Genomic DNA, 16,876 nt, shown 5'->3' on the forward strand with positions numbered 1-16,876 from the left:
TGGCAACCCCCTCCAGAAGTCTTGCCTGGAAGTCCCATGGACAGAGGAGCCTGGTGGTCCTGTCTGCGAGTCTCTTCTGTTTTTTTGCTGTATTCATCTGTTGCTGCATCAATGCCACGGTTTTATTTATTTTTGGCCGCACCTGTTGACATGTGGGATCCTATTTACCTGACCAGGGATCAAACCCAAGTCCCCTGCATTGGAAGCATGGAGTCCCAGTCACTGGGCCACCAGAGAAATCCCCAGAGTTTTCATTACTATGGTTTTGCAATATGGCTAATATTTGGTAGAGCAAGCCCTCTTCTCTTTCCTCTCTAATGCTGACTTCGTCATTCCTCCATACGGCTTCCCAGGTGGCGCTAGTGGTAAAGAACCTGCCTGCCAATGAAGGAGACAGAAGATACATGATTCGATCGTCGGGAGGATCCTCTGGAGGAGGGCATGGCAACCAACTCCAGTATTCTTGCCTGAGAAATCCCATGGACAAAGGAGCCTGGCAAGCTACAGCCCACAGCGTCGAAGAGTCGGACACGACTGAATCGACTCAGCATGCGTGCATGCATTCCTCCACACAAATTTTAGAATAGGTTTTATCAAGTACCTCAGAAAACCCATCCAGAATTCTGATTGAAGTTGCTTTGAATTTATTGACTAATTTGGAGAGAACTGACATGTGGATAAGACTAAGATATCTTATGCAAAGGCATGGATAGTCTCATTTTTTCCCACATTATCTTCTGTATCCTTTATCGGCATATTGATGCTTTTTCCTTCAAGGACTTAAGTATCTTTAAGGTGTTAAATAAACTATAGTTTTTGTAGCTACTGAGAGCTGAACGAGTTTGTTTTGCTTTTTGGTGCTGGATTTCCAGAACACATTTTTTAAATAATGTTTTATTGGTTATGTTAGTATTAGTGAAATGACATTGATTCTTGTAGGCTTATCTTGTATCAACCATGATACACCTTTTGTGAATAGTCTTCCTGCCCTCTTTATTATAAAGGCAAGTAGTACTTCTAAAACATTTTGGCCAATTAGCAATCATATCATCAATGTGATCCCATTTCTAATATTTATCATTCTATTAGCAAAGCCTCTGCTGTTGATCAAAGATAGGCGAGTGCTTTGCAGTAGCAATCTCTGCAGCCAGCTCTTAATTAATGCCGGCTGAGCCCCCTGGTTTGAGTGAACTCCGGGAGTTGGTGATGGACAGGGAGGCCTGGCGTGCTGCGGTTCATGGGATCGCAAAGAGTCAGACACGACAGAGCGACTGAACTGAATGACTGAGCCCCCTGGAGTAACTGACCTTTCGGGTGTAGTTTAAAACAAGTCAGATCCTCTGGTGGAATGGCAACCCACTCCAGTACTCTTGCCTGGAAAATCCCATGGTAGGCTACAGTCCATGGGATCTCAAAGAGTCGGATAAGACTGAGCAACTAAAAAAAAAACAAACAAAAAAAAACTTTAAAACAAGTCGCATAGCCACGAGAGGGCGCTAAGGCTTCACGTCCCTTCACCCTCGAGGAGGGTTACTGTGCGCGGAGAATGTGGCCACCAGGAGGCGCTGTTATTGGTCCAGCACCTACCGGGTGCCAGGCGCCGCTCCTGACGTTAGGAATACCGCTGGGCCTAGTAAGCTAATATTCTGAAAGAAGGGGAAGGTAGGGGGCCACCCGGGTGGCTCCTTCTCTGGCGGCTCAGTGGTAAAGAACCCGTCTACCAAGCCGGAGACGCAAAAAGCACAGGTTCGATTCCTGGGTTGGGATAATCTCCTGGAGGAGGGCATGGCAACCCGCTCCAGTGTTCTTACCTGGAGAATTCCATGGACAGAGGAGCCTCATGGATACAGTCCATAGGGTCGCAAGCGACCAGGGAGGGTAGACAGAAAGTAAACTAAAATTTCAGGGTGTGATAAATCCTGTGGAGAAAATTTATTGTGACAGGATAGCCATAGGGGCTCAAGGACACCTGTCTGAAATTACATCTAAATGATGAGGGATTCTGAGTAGAGTGCTGGGGCAGAGAAACATTTGAGAGTCCAGGAGGGAAAGAGCCTCCTGGAAGTGAAGGAAAGAGGAGGGAGGGGGAAAGAGGAGGGATGAAGGCAGAATGGTGACAGGTGAGGGGGGTGGAGAGTGGAGGGTTTCTCTTCTGAAGCCAGAAGAAGCCCATGGAGGGAGCAAGGTGGAAGAAGACTAAAATGTAAGAGGGACTTCCCTGGAGGTCCGGTGGTTTGAGCTCTGCTTTAATTGCTGACCCCCTGGTTCAGTCCCTGGTCAGGGAACCAAGATCCCACAACCTGAGAGATGAAGCCAAAATTTTTAAAAGTGAGAAAAAGTATTATTTGGCTGATAAGTGAGAAACAAGATCACAGATGCCTGGGAGGCAGTGTGAGGTGAGTGTGGCAATGATGCAAGCCTGGTAGGCCAGGTACACTGTGTCCTTTGTGACTTTTCCTTAATGGAGGGGCTGTGATTCAGTGTCCCTGAGGACATTTTGTTGGCCAGGGATGGTGGCTGTAAGGAGCTAATGGTTCAGTCTTCCCCCCAATGATAAAGTTGATCATAAAGCTTATTATGTGCCCTGGCGCTAGTCTATGATCAATGCATTTAAACTTCACAACCACCCTGGAAGGCAGGTACTATTATCATCACCTTCATTTTACAGATGTGAACACTTGAAGCATGTGGACACAGAGGGGTTAAGTGATTTGCACTAGACCAGACAGCTATGAAGTAGAACAGATGGCCTTTGAATCCAGGCCTTAACCCCAGAGGTCATGCTCTTACCCACCATGGTATGCTGCTTCCAGATCCATTTGTTGTAGCCACGTTCTCAAACTGTATTGCCCTTTATTTTACTTTAAAAAAATTTTTGGCTGCACCACACAGCATGTGGGACCTAGTTCTCTGACCAGGGATGAAACCCTCGGTCCCTGCATTAGAAGCATGGAGGCTTAACCACTTGAACACCAAGGAATTCCCTGCATTGACCTTTGGATAGGCTATTTCAGAGAGCTGGTAGCAGTCACTTGCACCTTAGTATGAATTAGTACACCTCTTCTTGCCCCTGAAGAACTGCAATTTATGCTAAAGCTATGGCTTATAAGGGCACTGTAGTGAAGACGTAGTTGGGTTCTGGAGCCATAATGCCTAGGACTGAAACCCAGCACCACTTCCCAGCTGAGTGACTTGGGGCAACTGACATCACTGCCTGGGCCTCAGTTTCCTCATGGGTGAAGTCCCCACTTTACAGACGAGGAAACTAAGAGGCCACCTGGCACACCCAAGACTTCATGTGGCTGCTGGGCGGAGGGGCTCCCCGCTCACACTCTGTACCCGGTTGTGTGGAGGAGAAGAGGCCCTGGAAGCCTGAGGTCTGTCTGCACAGGGACAGCAGGGTCACCTGAAGGGCTGGACAGACCAGGGGCTCCTGGGTATTCCTCTTCTCCAGGGTCAGCTTCTCTTCCTGCCAGACAAGAACTCAGACCCCTGAGATGGGCGCCTAATTTTGGCAGGGCTGCTGGGTGGCACTGAATGGGCATGGGGGCTGAGGCGCAAATTTTGGTTAGTAGGGGTGAGATGGGAGAGGTGCTTTGCCCCTCCAGGCTAGGGATGAGTCCAGACAGCTCCACAACCAGCACTGGATCCAGAGAGGGCCAGAGGGTCACAAAGCAGCTCTGACCTGACCCCAGGGCTAAACACAGCCACACCCCCATCTCCTGATTGTACATGGCTGGGACTGATGGTACAACAAAACTATTGTTATAATAATGAAATACTTCCACAGTCTTTGATAAATAGCTGCTATTCACTTGATACCCTGGCCCTTCCCCTAAGACTCTTCCGGGCCTCCTTTCCCCAGCATGAGCATGCCCCAGCCCAATCGGCTTCCCTGTTTCAGTTCTGGAGGACTTGTCTATTCTGACTGATAGATGGGCCTGCCAATTATTTGTTATCTTCCCTGTCTCAGAAAGAAAGTGAAGTTGCTCAGTCGTGTCCAACTCTTTGCGACCCCCATGGACTGTAGCTCATCAGACTCCTCCATCTGAGGAATTTTCCAGGCAAGAGTACTGGAATGGGTTGCCATTTCCTTCTCCAGGGGATATTCCTGACCCAAGGTTTGAACCTGGGTATCCCATACTGCAGGCAAATGCTTTACCGTCTGAGCCACCAGGGAAGCCTCCTCAGCCCCAGTGTTAATCCCGTCACCCACCAGTTCAGAGTCCTCAAATATGGGTACCCATTTCACGCACACTCCTACACATCCCTCAAAGCCCTGCCCAAGTGTCACTTTCTTCAGGAAGCACTCCTAGATTTCTTCACCACCCCAAGAACCGCTCCTCCCACTCCCTAGGCTCCCAAGTATCTTGAACCATTCAGCACACTTTGCTCTAATCTCCCGCCTGCAGGCTCTCCTTCCCCACCACCTTGACGCCAGGGGCCATTTTCTGCTTATCTCTGTGGCTTCAATACCAATGGCAGTGCTAAGCATCCAATGGTGGTGGTTTAGTCACTAAGTCGTGTTCGACTCTTGCCACCCCATGGACTGTAGCCTTCCAGGCTCCTCTGTCCATGGAATTTCCCAGGCAAGAATACTGGAGTGGCTTTCCATTTCCTTCTCCAGGGGATCTTCCCAACCCCGGGATAAAAGCATTCAATGAATGTGCAATAAAATCTATGGAGAAGATGAATGGTTTGTTCCGGGTACGCTGTGGTCACAGCAGGCACATTCGGTCCTGGGCCTCTGCTGCGGTGGTCCACAGGTGGTCCTCCCCACAGCACCCCCCTTCCACCACTGCCCACATACGGAGGCCTGCTGGCTGGGGCTAGGCCAAGGCTGGGGGAGGCGAGGACAGGATGTGAACCCCAGGGGTGGAAGGTCAGCAGGGCCTGTTCTCATGCTCTCTGGCTGAGGAGCTGTTCTCCATCTGTCCGGGCCAGCTGCGGGGGCAGGGGCCGGGGAGACGCAGCGGGAGAGAGGGCTGTGGGGGGAGGCGCTCAGGGAAGCCCACAGTAACCGGGGAGAGGAAAAACAGGCACGCGATGTTATTGTTACGGAACCATTAAATACGACTTATAAACAAGCCAGGACGGCGGCGTTGGGTGGCGGGGAGATGGAGCAGGTCACGGAGGCCAGAGGGGGTCAGGGCGGTGCGGTCCGGGCTCGGTCCTGGCGGGGGCTCAGGCTGCCGTCGCCGGAGGGGCTGGGCTGACGGAGGCCTGGCTGCTTGTGGAGGCCTCGCAGCTTCGCCAGAAGCTCCTGGACAAAGTCCTGAGGACGGGGCGAGGGTGCTGAGAACACAGGGATGGGTGGGGGCACCCCCTGGCCAGCCCAGCCCTTCCGACCTGGGACCCCTCTTTTTCCTGCCCTCTGGCCAGTGAGAGGGGATGGAGGTGGAGGTAAGGAGGGGCAGAGGCTCCAGATGGAGACGAACAGGCCGGAGAGAAAGGAAGAGACCGGAGGCAGGGAGAGAGACAGAAATGGAGAGAGGTGCAGAGAAGAGGTGGGAGGAGAAACCAGGGGCCCGAGAAAGAAACAGAGCCACGGGGCGACATGGGGCTATTTCTCAGGCCAAGAGATTACCAGGAGGGTCCCCAGGGGCCAGAGGCCTGAGCCGGCTCCAGGGCAGACAGACACACAGTGACGTTTGTCCCTCAGGCAGCCCAGAGCTGGTCAGAGAAACACGAATAGTTTTCCCTTTTAAAGCCGGGAAGGAAGTGGGAGGGGTTGGGCCGCTCAGGGCCTGGAAGGCTGGGGGGCCCCTGAGAGGTGGGGAAGGGAGCCCCAGGGTGCTGCAGGCAGGGACGGGGGAGAGAGGCAGAGACAGGAGACAGATGGGGGAGCGTCTCAGCAGGGGGAGATAATGGAGCCCCCGGCAGCAGATGGGGAGAGAGGGACAGGAGTGAGGAAGACAAAGGACACCACTGAGATGAGGAAAGGGCCCTGGGAGACGCAGGGCCCCCAGGGTTCCCTCTGCGGGTCCTGGCCCTGCCAGCTTCCTCCCTCCTCCCCAGAGCCCACCCCCACGGGTGGGGAGAACAGAACAGGGCCTAGAGTGGGGGACAGAAAACTCACCTCTGTGGGGTTTGTGCACGACTTTAGGAGTCCCTAAACAACCCCCAACAGAAAAAAAAAAAATTAGTAAATGACCAACACCTACACCCCTCCAACCCAGCAAAGCCCCAAGGCAGCAAGACAGATGGACGTCCAGGTGGACTTCCCACGTGGCTTCAAGGGAAGAAATAGATCTGGGCATCTTAGAGAGCTACTGGGGGCTAGAGGTGAGTCCAGACACTCAGCTCCCAACCAGCGCTGGATCCACAGAGGGCCAGAAGGTCACAAAGCATTCCCTCCCTCTAGAGCACGGAGGCCGGAAAAGCTGGGCACTGCGTGCGCTCTGCTGCGCTCTGACTCTCAGCTCTGCCCCTGCTGAGCTGTGTGACCCTGGGCAAGTGATTAGATATCTCTGGGAGTCATTTTCCTTTGAAAATGGAGATAATAGTAGCGATAGTAGTGCAATGGAGATAACAGCCCCTTTGGAGGATTTTGTGAAGATTAAATAAGTTACAAAGCTTAAAACCATTAACAGTGCCTGGCACTGAGGGAGTGCTCAATAAACCCGTTAATTATTGACACGATTTTTAGGGAGATGCAGGGGAGGGGGCTAGGTGCGGCTTTCCCTTCCACCTACCTGTATTTTCCGGCTTCTCTCCTCTTCGCTCTCTAATTCCAACAATTCATCGATGTTGACCTCATCAGGCATGTCTGCCTCCTGAGCGGAGAAGGAGGGGCAGTCAGGGTCCCTTCCCTCCCTCCCCTGTCTTTGTCCCAGGCTCCGGAGGAGCCCCAGCCGCCCCAGGGCCCAGCTGGCGGGTTCTGGAGCAATAATGTGGTAGTCAGGGACAGCACCGCCGAGGCGGGACATCTGGGTGTGGCGGGGTGGGGGAGGATGACAGATGGGTTGACAGAGGCCCCAGAGCTTGTACCAGCTCGGATCCTGGCCCCTGGGTCCCGGGAGTCTCAGGCCTGGCACTGCACTCCTGCCTTGGCTCCGGTTCCCACAGTGGGAAGCAGGCCTGGTCGAGTCTTGGAATGTCAGATTATGGGATTCTGGAGAGGGGCTGGCTCTGTCCTTTCAAGGAAAAGTTTAAGCACTAGGTGGAGGGGAGGGAAGCTGGCAGGCTAGAGCCTGCTAGGGATGGCCCCTTACCCCCTGGGGCCCTAGCACAACCTCAAGTCCCCAAGGTGGGTGGGTGGGATAAGTCACAAGCCGATTTCGAGCGGCCAAGAGGGGGACCCTTGGGTGGCCTCTTGAGGCAAAGGGCCAAATGCAGGCTGGCTCGGTACCCCTGTGGGGGACAGATCCCAGCTGTCTGAGCACAGAGATCTCAGAGGCTACAGTCTCTCCTCCTCCAGCAAAATCCGACTGACTCCACTGTGGGCTTCAGGCCCAGGCAGTCGGGGGATGGTGTGTGGCGTGGAGTGTCTGTAAGGGTGTAAACCGCCTATGTGAGTCTCTGTGTTTGAGACCAGGGCCGACGGGAGGATGCAGAGATGTGTCATGTGTGTGTGTGATGTTCTCTGTGTCAGAGGTCTGTGGTCCTAAGGGTGGAGGTGGGTGACTCGCTTAGCTGCGTTTGTCTCACTGCAGCATAGGTCAATCAATAAGTGACCACAGCTTGTGTCCCTGGGAGTCTGGCTAGCTGATGCCACCTACCACTAGCCACTGTCCATCAGTGTGAGCCCACACGTGTCTGAGGACGGAGGGACCTCGGGTCACTGCAAGGGGCTGTGGCGTCTCCCAGCTTCGAGCTGTGCTGAGGACAGTATCTCATCCTGTGTGTGTGCGTGTGTACCTGTGACCGTGCTCTGCAGCACGTGTGTGTTGTACAAATGTGACTACAGACAGTGAAATGTCATGTCTGTCTGTAGCCCAAGAGATAGCAGTGGAGGCTGTAGCATATGCCGTGTGTGTTCATGGGCAGATGCAGTTTCTGCCTTTGTGTGGCCGGAGGAGCCCATGGCTTACGCAGTTTGCTGTCTGGGTGTAGCTATAATTTCTGTTATTTTATGTCTGTGCGTGGCTGCAGCATCTATCATTGCGCTTGCAAAGTGATTATCGTTTTTTTGCTTTTAGGAGATAATGGATGGTCGTTACTTGAATCACTGGGTGTCAGAGGTAGCTGTTGTAGCTTGCAGTGTCTGCGAGTTGCTACAGCTTTGCTGTACATCTGTGGACAGCCGTGACTAGAGTCCTTTTGTGTGGGTATAGCCGTGTTGTGTCTGCATGTGGCCGTGGCCTGGGTTGGGGTGACTGGGAGAGCCTGTGGCAGTCACATAGGCTGATCTGTAAGCGCCCCCCTCTTGTGACCCGGGGAGGCCGTGTGGAGTTGTTGCTTCTGTCACTGTGTCTGCGAGTGGCCGCAGCAATGCCAATGCTTCCTTTGCTGTATGCTGTGGTTGTATCTCCCCCAGACACCACGTCTATGTTTGGTTTTAAGACATCCCCCTTGCCCCCACCCTTTCTCCAAATAAGGTCACTCCAGCTCCCACATGCTAAAGCCGGGAGTTTGGACCCAAGTGTGTGTCTGTGTGCACAAGCAGAGTGTCATGGAAGGTAGACGGCGGGGCCCAGGAGTCCAGGGGGCTGCGTTCTCCCGTGCGAAGGAGGCTGCATCAGGGTGCATCAGCGAGAACAACCAACCAGGGTTCCCCTCTCCCTCCCCCGGGGTCTCCCCGTCTGTGCCCCCCACCCCTCTCCGCCTCACCCTGCCGCGGTACAGCTCCTCCAAGCGCCCGTCGATCCACTTCTCCACGTCCAGCCGCCGCTGCAGCTCTCGCCGGTCATACTTGACGGTGACGCGCGCGTGCCGCTTCTGCAGCCCCCCGGGGCTGCCCCCCGGCCCCCGGGCCCGCGATGGAGCCTGCAGCTTGCTCAGCACCCGCTTGCCCAGCCGCTGAGCTGCCATCGTGGTCCTGGCCCCGGCCCCGGCGCCGCGCTGTGCGCTTTCGCCGGGCGCCCAGGGGCACTCTTACGGGCCGGGGCGGGGCCGGCCGGGGGCGGGGGATCGGACTCGCAGGGGGGCCGGCCCCGCCCCGACCGCCCCGGGCCTCAGTTTCCCCGCCTGCAGCGCGAGGACTTGCGGCTGCGCCCTCGGGAAGCCCGCGGCTGTTCCTGGTTCAGGTATGGGCGGGGTCCGGGAGCCCCAGGCCCTGCAGAGTGGCTGGGGCTCCCGGGACCTGGATCCCCGGGGCGGGGCGGGGCGGGTACCGGGATGGGCTCTCGGGGACCCGGCCTGTCTTCGCCCCCTGGTGGTTGCCAGGGACAGTGCGGGAGGCCCTGTGCTACCTACTCTGCAAAGGAAGGTCAAGCCATAGCACTCACGGTAGGTCTTTTGACCCCTCTTTCATTTATTCAGTCACCCATGTATCCATTTGTTCATATTCGCTTTATTCAACAAATATTCTTTTGACATCATGTCATCTGAGCTGTTAGCCACCCCTCCCCGCCACCTCGCCGCCTTTCTTTCTCCCCTTCATATCAGTCTCCTTATGGCAGATAGCATCCAAGGGTTCTCTCGTCTCCCCGGTGATCACCAGGTTCCCCCTGCTCAACTTCCCTGGGCACCGAGGACAGAGCGGTGAACAAAACACAAGCCTAATCCTCATGGAATCAACATTCCATGAGGTGGAGACAAGTGGTGACATAATAAGTAAGTATAGTATATTACACAGTTTGTTAGAATATGATTAGTTTATGGAGAAATATGAAGCAGAAAATGAGAAATGGAGGAGGGTGGAGTTTGCACGTTTAACAAGGGTGACCAGAGAAATTTCTTACCTCACAAGTCTTCCCACCTTAATTGAAAGCACTTCAAAACTTAAATTTGGCAGGACTTCCCTGGTGGTCCAGTGGTTGAGAATCTGCCTGCCAATGAAAGGAACCCGAGTTTGATCTTTGGTCCAGGAAGATTCCACATGCCATGGGGCAATTAAGCCTGTGTGCTGCAACTGCTAAAACCCACATGCCCTTAGAGGCAGTGCTCGGAAACAAGAGAAGCCACTGCAATGAGAAGCCCGGGCACCCCAGCGAGAGAGTAATCCCCACTTGCCGCAACGAGAGAAAAGCCCAGGAGCAGCAACGAAGACCCAGTGCAGCCATAAATAAACAAACAATTTTTTTAAAACCTTACATTTGGCCATGTCCTTCCCCTGCCTAAGATTATCCATTGCTAGACAATGGTTCCTTAAATATGACACCAAAAGCAAAGCGACAAAAGAAAAAAATAAATAAATTGGACACCATCAAAATTTAAAACTTGTTTTAAAGAACTTCACGAAAGTGAAGAGACAACCCACAGAACGAGATAAAAAGTTGCAAATTATCTATTTGATAAGGTACTTGTATCTAAAATAAAGAAAGAAGTCATGTAACTCAATTATAAGACGACCCATTTTAAAACTAGACAAAGGACATGAATAGACATTTCTAGAAAAAAGATATACTAGAGTCTATACCTGAAAAGGTGATCAACATCATTAATATCAGGAAAATGTAAATCGAAACAACAATGAAATACCACTTCACACTCAGTAGGAGGGCTATCGTTTTTTTAATAGAAAATACCAAGTGCTGGCAAGAATGTGGAGGAATCAGAACCCTGATACATTGACGGTGGGAATGTGTATGGTTCAGCCACTTTGGAAAACAGTCTGGCAGTTTGTTTTTTTTTTAAGATTTATTAAAAAATAGAGCTCTATTTATTTATTTATGGCTGCGCTGGGTCTTCCTTGCAGCACACTGGCTTTCTCTAGCTGAGGGGACTGGGGGCTACTCTTGCTGCGGAGCAGGGGCTCTAGGCGTGGGCTTCAGTAGTGGCTTGCAGGCTTAGTTGCTCAGAGGCATGTAGGATCTTCCAGGACCAAGGGTCAAACCCGCGTCCCCTGCATTGGCAGGTGGATTCTTACCTGCTGGACCACCAGGGAAGCCCCTGGCAGTTCCTTAAAAAGTTAAACTTAGAGTTACCATATGATCCAGCAATTCTATTTTTAGTGTACCAGAGAGTTGAGAACATATGTTCACACAAAAATCTGTACATGAATGTTCATAGCAGACAACAGGTGGGAAAAAACCCAGCCCATCAACTGATGAATGGATAAATAAAATTTGGTATATCCATATGATGGACTCTTATTTGGTAATAGAAAGAAATTAAGTACCTATATATGAACCTTGAAAACATGCTAAGGCAGAGAAGTGAAGTGAAAGTCACCCAGCAGTATCTGACTCTTTGTGACCCCATGGACTACACAGTCCATGGAATTCTCCAGGCCAGAATACTGGAGTGGGTAGCCTTTCCCTTCTCCAGGGGATTCTTCCCAACCGAGGGATCAAACCCAGGTCTGTCTCCTACATTGCACGCGGATTCTTTACCAGCTGAGACACGAGGGAAGCCCAAGGTAGAGAAACCAGATACAAAAGGCCACATGTTGTATGATTCTATTTACAGGAAATGTTCAGGATAGGTAAATTCATAGAGACAGAAAATAGATTTATGGTTGCCTGTGGCTGAGAGGGCTGGAGGAAGGAGAGTGACTGCTAAAGAGTAAGGGGCTTCTTTTGAGGATGATGAAATTTTCTAAAATTGAACGTGATGATAGTTGCACAACTCTATGAATATACTAAAACCCACTGAATTGCACACATTGAAAGGGTACATTGTACCCTATGTTAGTTGTAGCTCAATAAAGCTGAGATATCTTGAAAAACCAACCAAACAAAACTGTCCATAGCTCCCCATTGTTGTGGGACAATCAAAGCTCTGCCAAACAGTCCTACCCCAACAACTTTGCATTAGCTGTTCCTCTATCATGAAAAGTCTTCCCTAGAATGATGTCAACAGGGCTAACTCCTTCATCTCCCTCAAATGTTACCTGTGCAGTGATCTTCTCTGACAATCCTATTTTATATTGCAACTCCCATGCCCCATACCTGGCTGTGTTTTATCCATAATGCTCACTGCCTTTTAACCTAGTATATAATTTACTTATTTTATTTACTGTCTTTTTCCCAGCTAGTGGTATACCAAAGGGAGGGAAACAGGAATGGTCCAACTTGGGCACAGGAAAAAAGGGGATGCACAGTCTGTACAGAAGCTTTTAAGGTTTATTTAAGGTTTATGTATGTATTTGGGGCTATGCTGGGCTTTCTCTAGCTGCAGCAAGCAGGGGCCACTCTCTAGTTGTGGTGCACAAGCTTCTGATTGCAGTGGTTTCTCGTGTTGCTCCAGAGCACTGGCTCGGTAGTTGCAGGGCACGAGCTTAGTTGTCCGACAGCATGTGAGAACTTCCTGGACCAGGGATTGAACCCGTGTCCCCTGCACTGGCAGGCAAATTCTTTACCACGAGCCAACCCTGTAGAGAATTTTAAAACAATAATAAAACTGATCAAAAGTTGAAGATGTGGTACATGTTTATGATGGAATATTACTCAGCCATTAAAAAGAATAAAATAATGCCATTTGTAGCAGCATGGATGGACCTAGAGATTGTCATACTGAGTGAAGTAAGTCAGACAGAGAAGGAGAAATACCATACAACATCCCCTACATGTGAAATCTAAAAATTAATGATACAAATGAACTTATAAAACAGAAAGAGACTCAGATTTAGAAAACGAACTTTTGGTTATGGGTTAGGCGGTGAGGAAGGGATAGTTGGGGACTTTAGGAAGGTCATGTACACACTGCTATATTTAAAATGGATAACTAACAAGGACCACAGCACGTGGAACTCTGCTCAGTGTTATGTGCCAGACTGAATGGGAGGGGATATGTGGGGAGAATGGATTAATGTATATGTACAGCTGAGTTCCTTTGCTGTTCACCTGAAACTCCCACAGCATTGTTAATCAGCTATAATGCAATACAAAATAAAAAGTTTAAAGTCTGGGGGAAAAAAATTTGGCCAAGTTTATATTATGCCATGCACTGACAAATTCTAAACGGTATCGGTGCTAAAAGAATCATTCCACCCCTAGGAAAAAAATTGTTTGGAGGTCTACTGACTGAACAATTAATGCAATACTGTTGAATTTGTTTTTTAAAACTGTTGACTTTTAATAATATATTGGTAAGTTTCAAATTAGATATTTTTATTACTCTTATCCTTTAGTAAGTATTGTATGTGTATTAGTTTCTTATTGCTCTGAATATATTACCACAAATTCTGTGGCTTAAAACAACACCTGTTGGCTCAGTGGTAAAGAATCTGCCCGCCAATGCAGGAGACATGGATCGATTCCTGGTCTGGGAAGATGCCATGTGCCACAGAGCAGCTAAGCCCATGCACCACATCCACTGAGCATGCGCCCTAGAGCCTGGGAGCCACAGCTACTGAGCCCATATGCTGCAGCTACTGAAGCCCGTATGCCCTAGGGCCCATGCTCTGCAGAAAGGGAGGCCACCACAATGAGAAGCCCGTGCCCCGCAAGTAGTGCATAGCCCCCAGTCGCCTCAACCACAGAAGAGCCCACGCAGCAGTGAAGACCCAGTGCAGCCACAAATGAAAAAACACTTGTTTATTATCCCATGGTTTCAGGTATGGCTTAGCTGGGCCTTCTCTCTCTAGGGCCTCATCAGGCAGCAATCCAGGGGTCAGCCAGTGCTGCCATCTCATCGGAGACTCCACTGAGAAAAGATGCGTTTCCATCTATTTGAGGCTGTGGGGATGCGGTCTTCATTTTCTAGCTGGCTATCAGTGGGAATGGCCCTCGACTCCCAGAGGCCACCTATAATCCCTTACCATGCGGTCTTCTCCATCAATCCTCACAATGTGGCGACTTCTTTCTTTCAGAGCCAGCCATGGACAGTCTCTCAGTCCATGGGGACAGTCTTACATAATGTAACGTAAACCTCCTTTGCCATATTCTGTTGGTTAGAAGCAAGTCCCAGGTCCTGCTCACACCTAAGCAGAGGGGATTATAGGGGGCTGTTTGCCACAACAGTCTAAAGGAAAGTTAATATGGAGAACTCTCATGTATACTGTTGACTTCTGACATATATAGACTGAGCTATGTGCTCATTTTGAAAATAAGTTCATAACAATTTGGAATCATTTGGCCTTGTATCAGGCACAGTTTGAGTCTCCAATTTCTGTGATTCTATATAGTCTTGCATTTAAATACATTAGAAATTTAAAGGATAGCACAATGATTGTAAAGATGGAGAAACTATTGTCATTCTACATGTTCTTTTGGAGTTTTTGTGTTTAAAAATTCAAAAGAGTGTATCAGGGTATGAACTGTAAGACATAATATTTTTATTTGATAAGTACAAACTTTCATTCATACATGAAATATTTTACTGAATTTGAGTAATATCTTTAAAAGAGAAATTTATTAAATTTTGATTATTAATTAAAAAATTAAAGAACAAATAAAATAATGATACGTACATGATTATTACTGAAAATAATTTGGTAGAGTGGAGGAGGTATAAAAAATTATTCACCCCACAGGCTGTTACAGAACTGAATGTAGGTTCATTGGCCTGCCATACAGCAAAGCTTCCCTGGTGGCTCAGAGGTTAAAGTGTCTGCCTCCAATGCAGGAGACCCAGGTTCAATCCCTGGGTCGGGAAGATCCCCTGGAGAAGGAAATGGCAACCCACTCCAGTATTCTTGCCCGGAAAATCCCATGGACGGAGAATCCTGGTAGGCTACAGTCCACGGGGTCGCAAAGAGTCGGACATGACTGAGTGACTTCACTTTCACTTTCACAGCAAAGCTAATTTCCTGACACTGGGTTGTGGTAAAGAAAAGTGCAAAAAAAAAAAAAAGTGCAGCATTTATTTGCAGGACAGCAAGCAAGGAGAGGCTTCCCAGGTGGCTCAGTGGTAAGGAATCTGCCTGTCAATGCAGGAGACACAGGTTCAATCCCTGGGTCAGGAAGATCCCCTGGAGAAGGAAATGGCAACCCACTCTAGTATTCCTGCCTGGAAAATCCCACAGACAGAGGAGGCTGGAGGGCTACAGTCCATGGGGTGGAAAAGAATCGGACGTGACTGAGCATGCATGCATGCATGCAGGGAGAAGGGGCAGCTCAAAAGACGGATCTCGCTGAAGGCTTTCAGGGAGGGGGTTTTCAAGGTAACATTTGGGGTGAGGGTTTTAGTTCATAGACTTTCTTTTGATTGGTTGGTGGTGAGGTAACTGGGTGATGTTTCAGGAACCTTAATCATCAACCTTCTGGTTCCAGCCAGTCTGGGGTCTACATGCCTGTGGTCAGCATTTAGTCACTGTCCTCCACCTGGGTGGGGGTCTTAGTTTCTGCAAGCAAAACTTAGATATGCGTCAGATTGTTACGTATATCCCTTGAGGAGGAACTAGGAGTCTGTCTTATCACTGAACTGCTGTTTCTTGCCTGTTTCCTTTGTTTCCATTCCCTTACTTCCCTAATTAGTAACTTTTGAGTTGACTCTTTGGAACTCAAGGAAGGCCTACGAAACCAAAGCTTTCTTCTACAAACAAGAAACAGGGTCCTGCTCAGTTTCAATTCCCTTTTCCTTTGATACTCTTCAATCCTGAAGGGCACAGGAGCAGAACAAGAAAGGGAATAAAGTTTTGGATAAAGAGGCAGGGGAACTCAGAATAGGGGGCTCAGTCTCAGTGTCAGATATGCTAGTTACATCACTGTTCTCAATAGTAGAAAGTGAGTTCCTACAGGTCAGACATTTCGCTTTGCTCACTGTGGTATCTGCTCCAGTGTTTACAAGAGCACCTGGCTCATAGTGGGGCTCAAAGAAAGGATGAATGAATGAACAGGCCTGCGTCTCCTTTCCAGCCTCACCTCCCACCACAGTCCTCTGAGTCCTCCAGCATAAACCTGGGTTTAGTGGAATGTGGTGGGGATACTGGGTTCAAGTGCTTAAGAGATCTTGGGCAGACTCTTGGCCTTGAGTCCCAGGGCCTCACTGCAAGATTAAAGAAGATGGCGGGCATAAAACTTTAATTGTTTAAGGTAAACACCACTTAGTTAACCCAGTTAAGACTCTTCAGATACTATTATGTCAGGAGGGAAGCCAAGTAGTGGGTGTGGCCCTGGCTTCTGTAACACACTGACACCTTTTTTGCTTCAGGACTTTTGCATTTGCTGTTTGCTTAGAATGTTTGTCCATCAGCTCTTCTTATCCTCCAGGGTTCATATCTAAATCACCTCCTCCACTGTTATTCTCCATCCTAGCCCCCAGTTTATTTTCTTCATAGCACTGTTATGGGCTTTTAATAATACATTTATTTTAATTATTCATCAGCTGTCCCCTACTCCTATGCTTGCCCTATTCCATCCTCCTTTCGAGATCCAGCTCACATATGCCTCTTTCAGGAAGTGCCCCCATGGCCCCTAAGCTGGTCAGGTGCCTCCTTTGGGTTTCCCTCCTTTCAGGTCTGATTACTCTGCCTGTGCTTCCCCAACACTCTCCTGACACCTATCTGTCCCTGGTTAATTATCTGTCTTCATCTCAGTACTGGAAACGCGAAGGCAGACTCTGGGGCTCTTGTTCACTCATGGGTCTATAATCTCCTCTGAGAGCCCTCTCTGGCCCTCTCTCAGACTGAGCGGGGAACCTGTCTGGGCTCCCAGGTCTTCCTCCACGCAGCGCCTGATCATTCAGCCTGTGTTTGCCCCGTCTCATCCATAATCACTTTGTCATGTGCTTCTGTCATCACTCTGCTGCACTGTTCCTGTCTGGTGATGCGGGAACTGGTCAACGCTGGGGAGGCACTTAGTGAACGTTGGAATTTAGAAAGAAGAAATCCCTTGCCGTCATGGGAAGGCTGAAGCAAGCTGGGCAAAAAGCCCACAGGTGTCCAGTG

General features: G+C 49.8%; 1 protein-coding gene, 1 long non-coding RNA gene and 1 other non-coding gene across 3 annotated transcripts; 2 read left to right on the plus strand and 1 right to left on the minus strand.

The window, feature by feature from the left end:
- Positions 1-5,049: 5,049 nt before the first annotated feature.
- Positions 5,050-9,012, minus strand: PPP1R14A (protein phosphatase 1 regulatory inhibitor subunit 14A). The gene is made up of 4 exons (XM_012095024.4): positions 8,773-9,012; positions 6,696-6,776; positions 6,080-6,112; positions 5,050-5,275 (listed from the first exon to the last, which is right to left on the minus strand). The coding sequence occupies exons 1-4, from the start codon at positions 8,971-8,973 to the stop codon at positions 5,147-5,149; spliced, it is 444 nt and encodes a 147-aa protein (XP_011950414.3). The 5' UTR covers positions 8,974-9,012; the 3' UTR covers positions 5,050-5,146.
- On the plus strand, positions 5,256-10,772 carry LOC121816369 (uncharacterized). The gene is made up of 3 exons (XR_009596326.1): positions 5,256-5,403; positions 8,142-9,188; positions 9,899-10,772. It is a non-coding gene; the product is annotated as an uncharacterized LOC121816369 (long non-coding RNA).
- A 3,799-nt stretch (positions 10,773-14,571) lies between these two features.
- TRNAW-CCA (transfer RNA tryptophan (anticodon CCA)) lies at positions 14,572-14,643 on the plus strand. Its single transcript has one exon. It is a non-coding gene; the product is annotated as a tRNA-Trp (tRNA).
- The last annotated feature ends 2,233 nt before the right edge of the window (positions 14,644-16,876 follow it).

Source organism: Ovis aries, chromosome 14 (assembly GCF_016772045.2).
Source record: "Ovis aries strain OAR_USU_Benz2616 breed Rambouillet chromosome 14, ARS-UI_Ramb_v3.0, whole genome shotgun sequence".
NCBI classification, from domain to species: domain Eukaryota; kingdom Metazoa; phylum Chordata; class Mammalia; order Artiodactyla; family Bovidae; genus Ovis; species Ovis aries.

Bases quoted from the DNA above. Each gene is read 5' to 3' on its own strand.
- PPP1R14A (XM_012095024.4), bottom strand. From the start codon at position 8,973: ATGGCAGCTCAGCGGCTGGGCAAGCGGGTGCTGAGCAAGCTGCAGGCT. The intron at 6,113-6,695 runs GTAGGTGGAAGG...GGGGTTGTTTAG, and splicing joins AGAGAAGCCGGAAAATACAG to GGACTCCTAAAGTCGTGCAC. The intron at 5,276-6,079 runs GTGAGTTTTCTG...CCCCGTCCTCAG, and splicing joins CGTGCACAAACCCCACAGAG to GACTTTGTCCAGGAGCTTCT.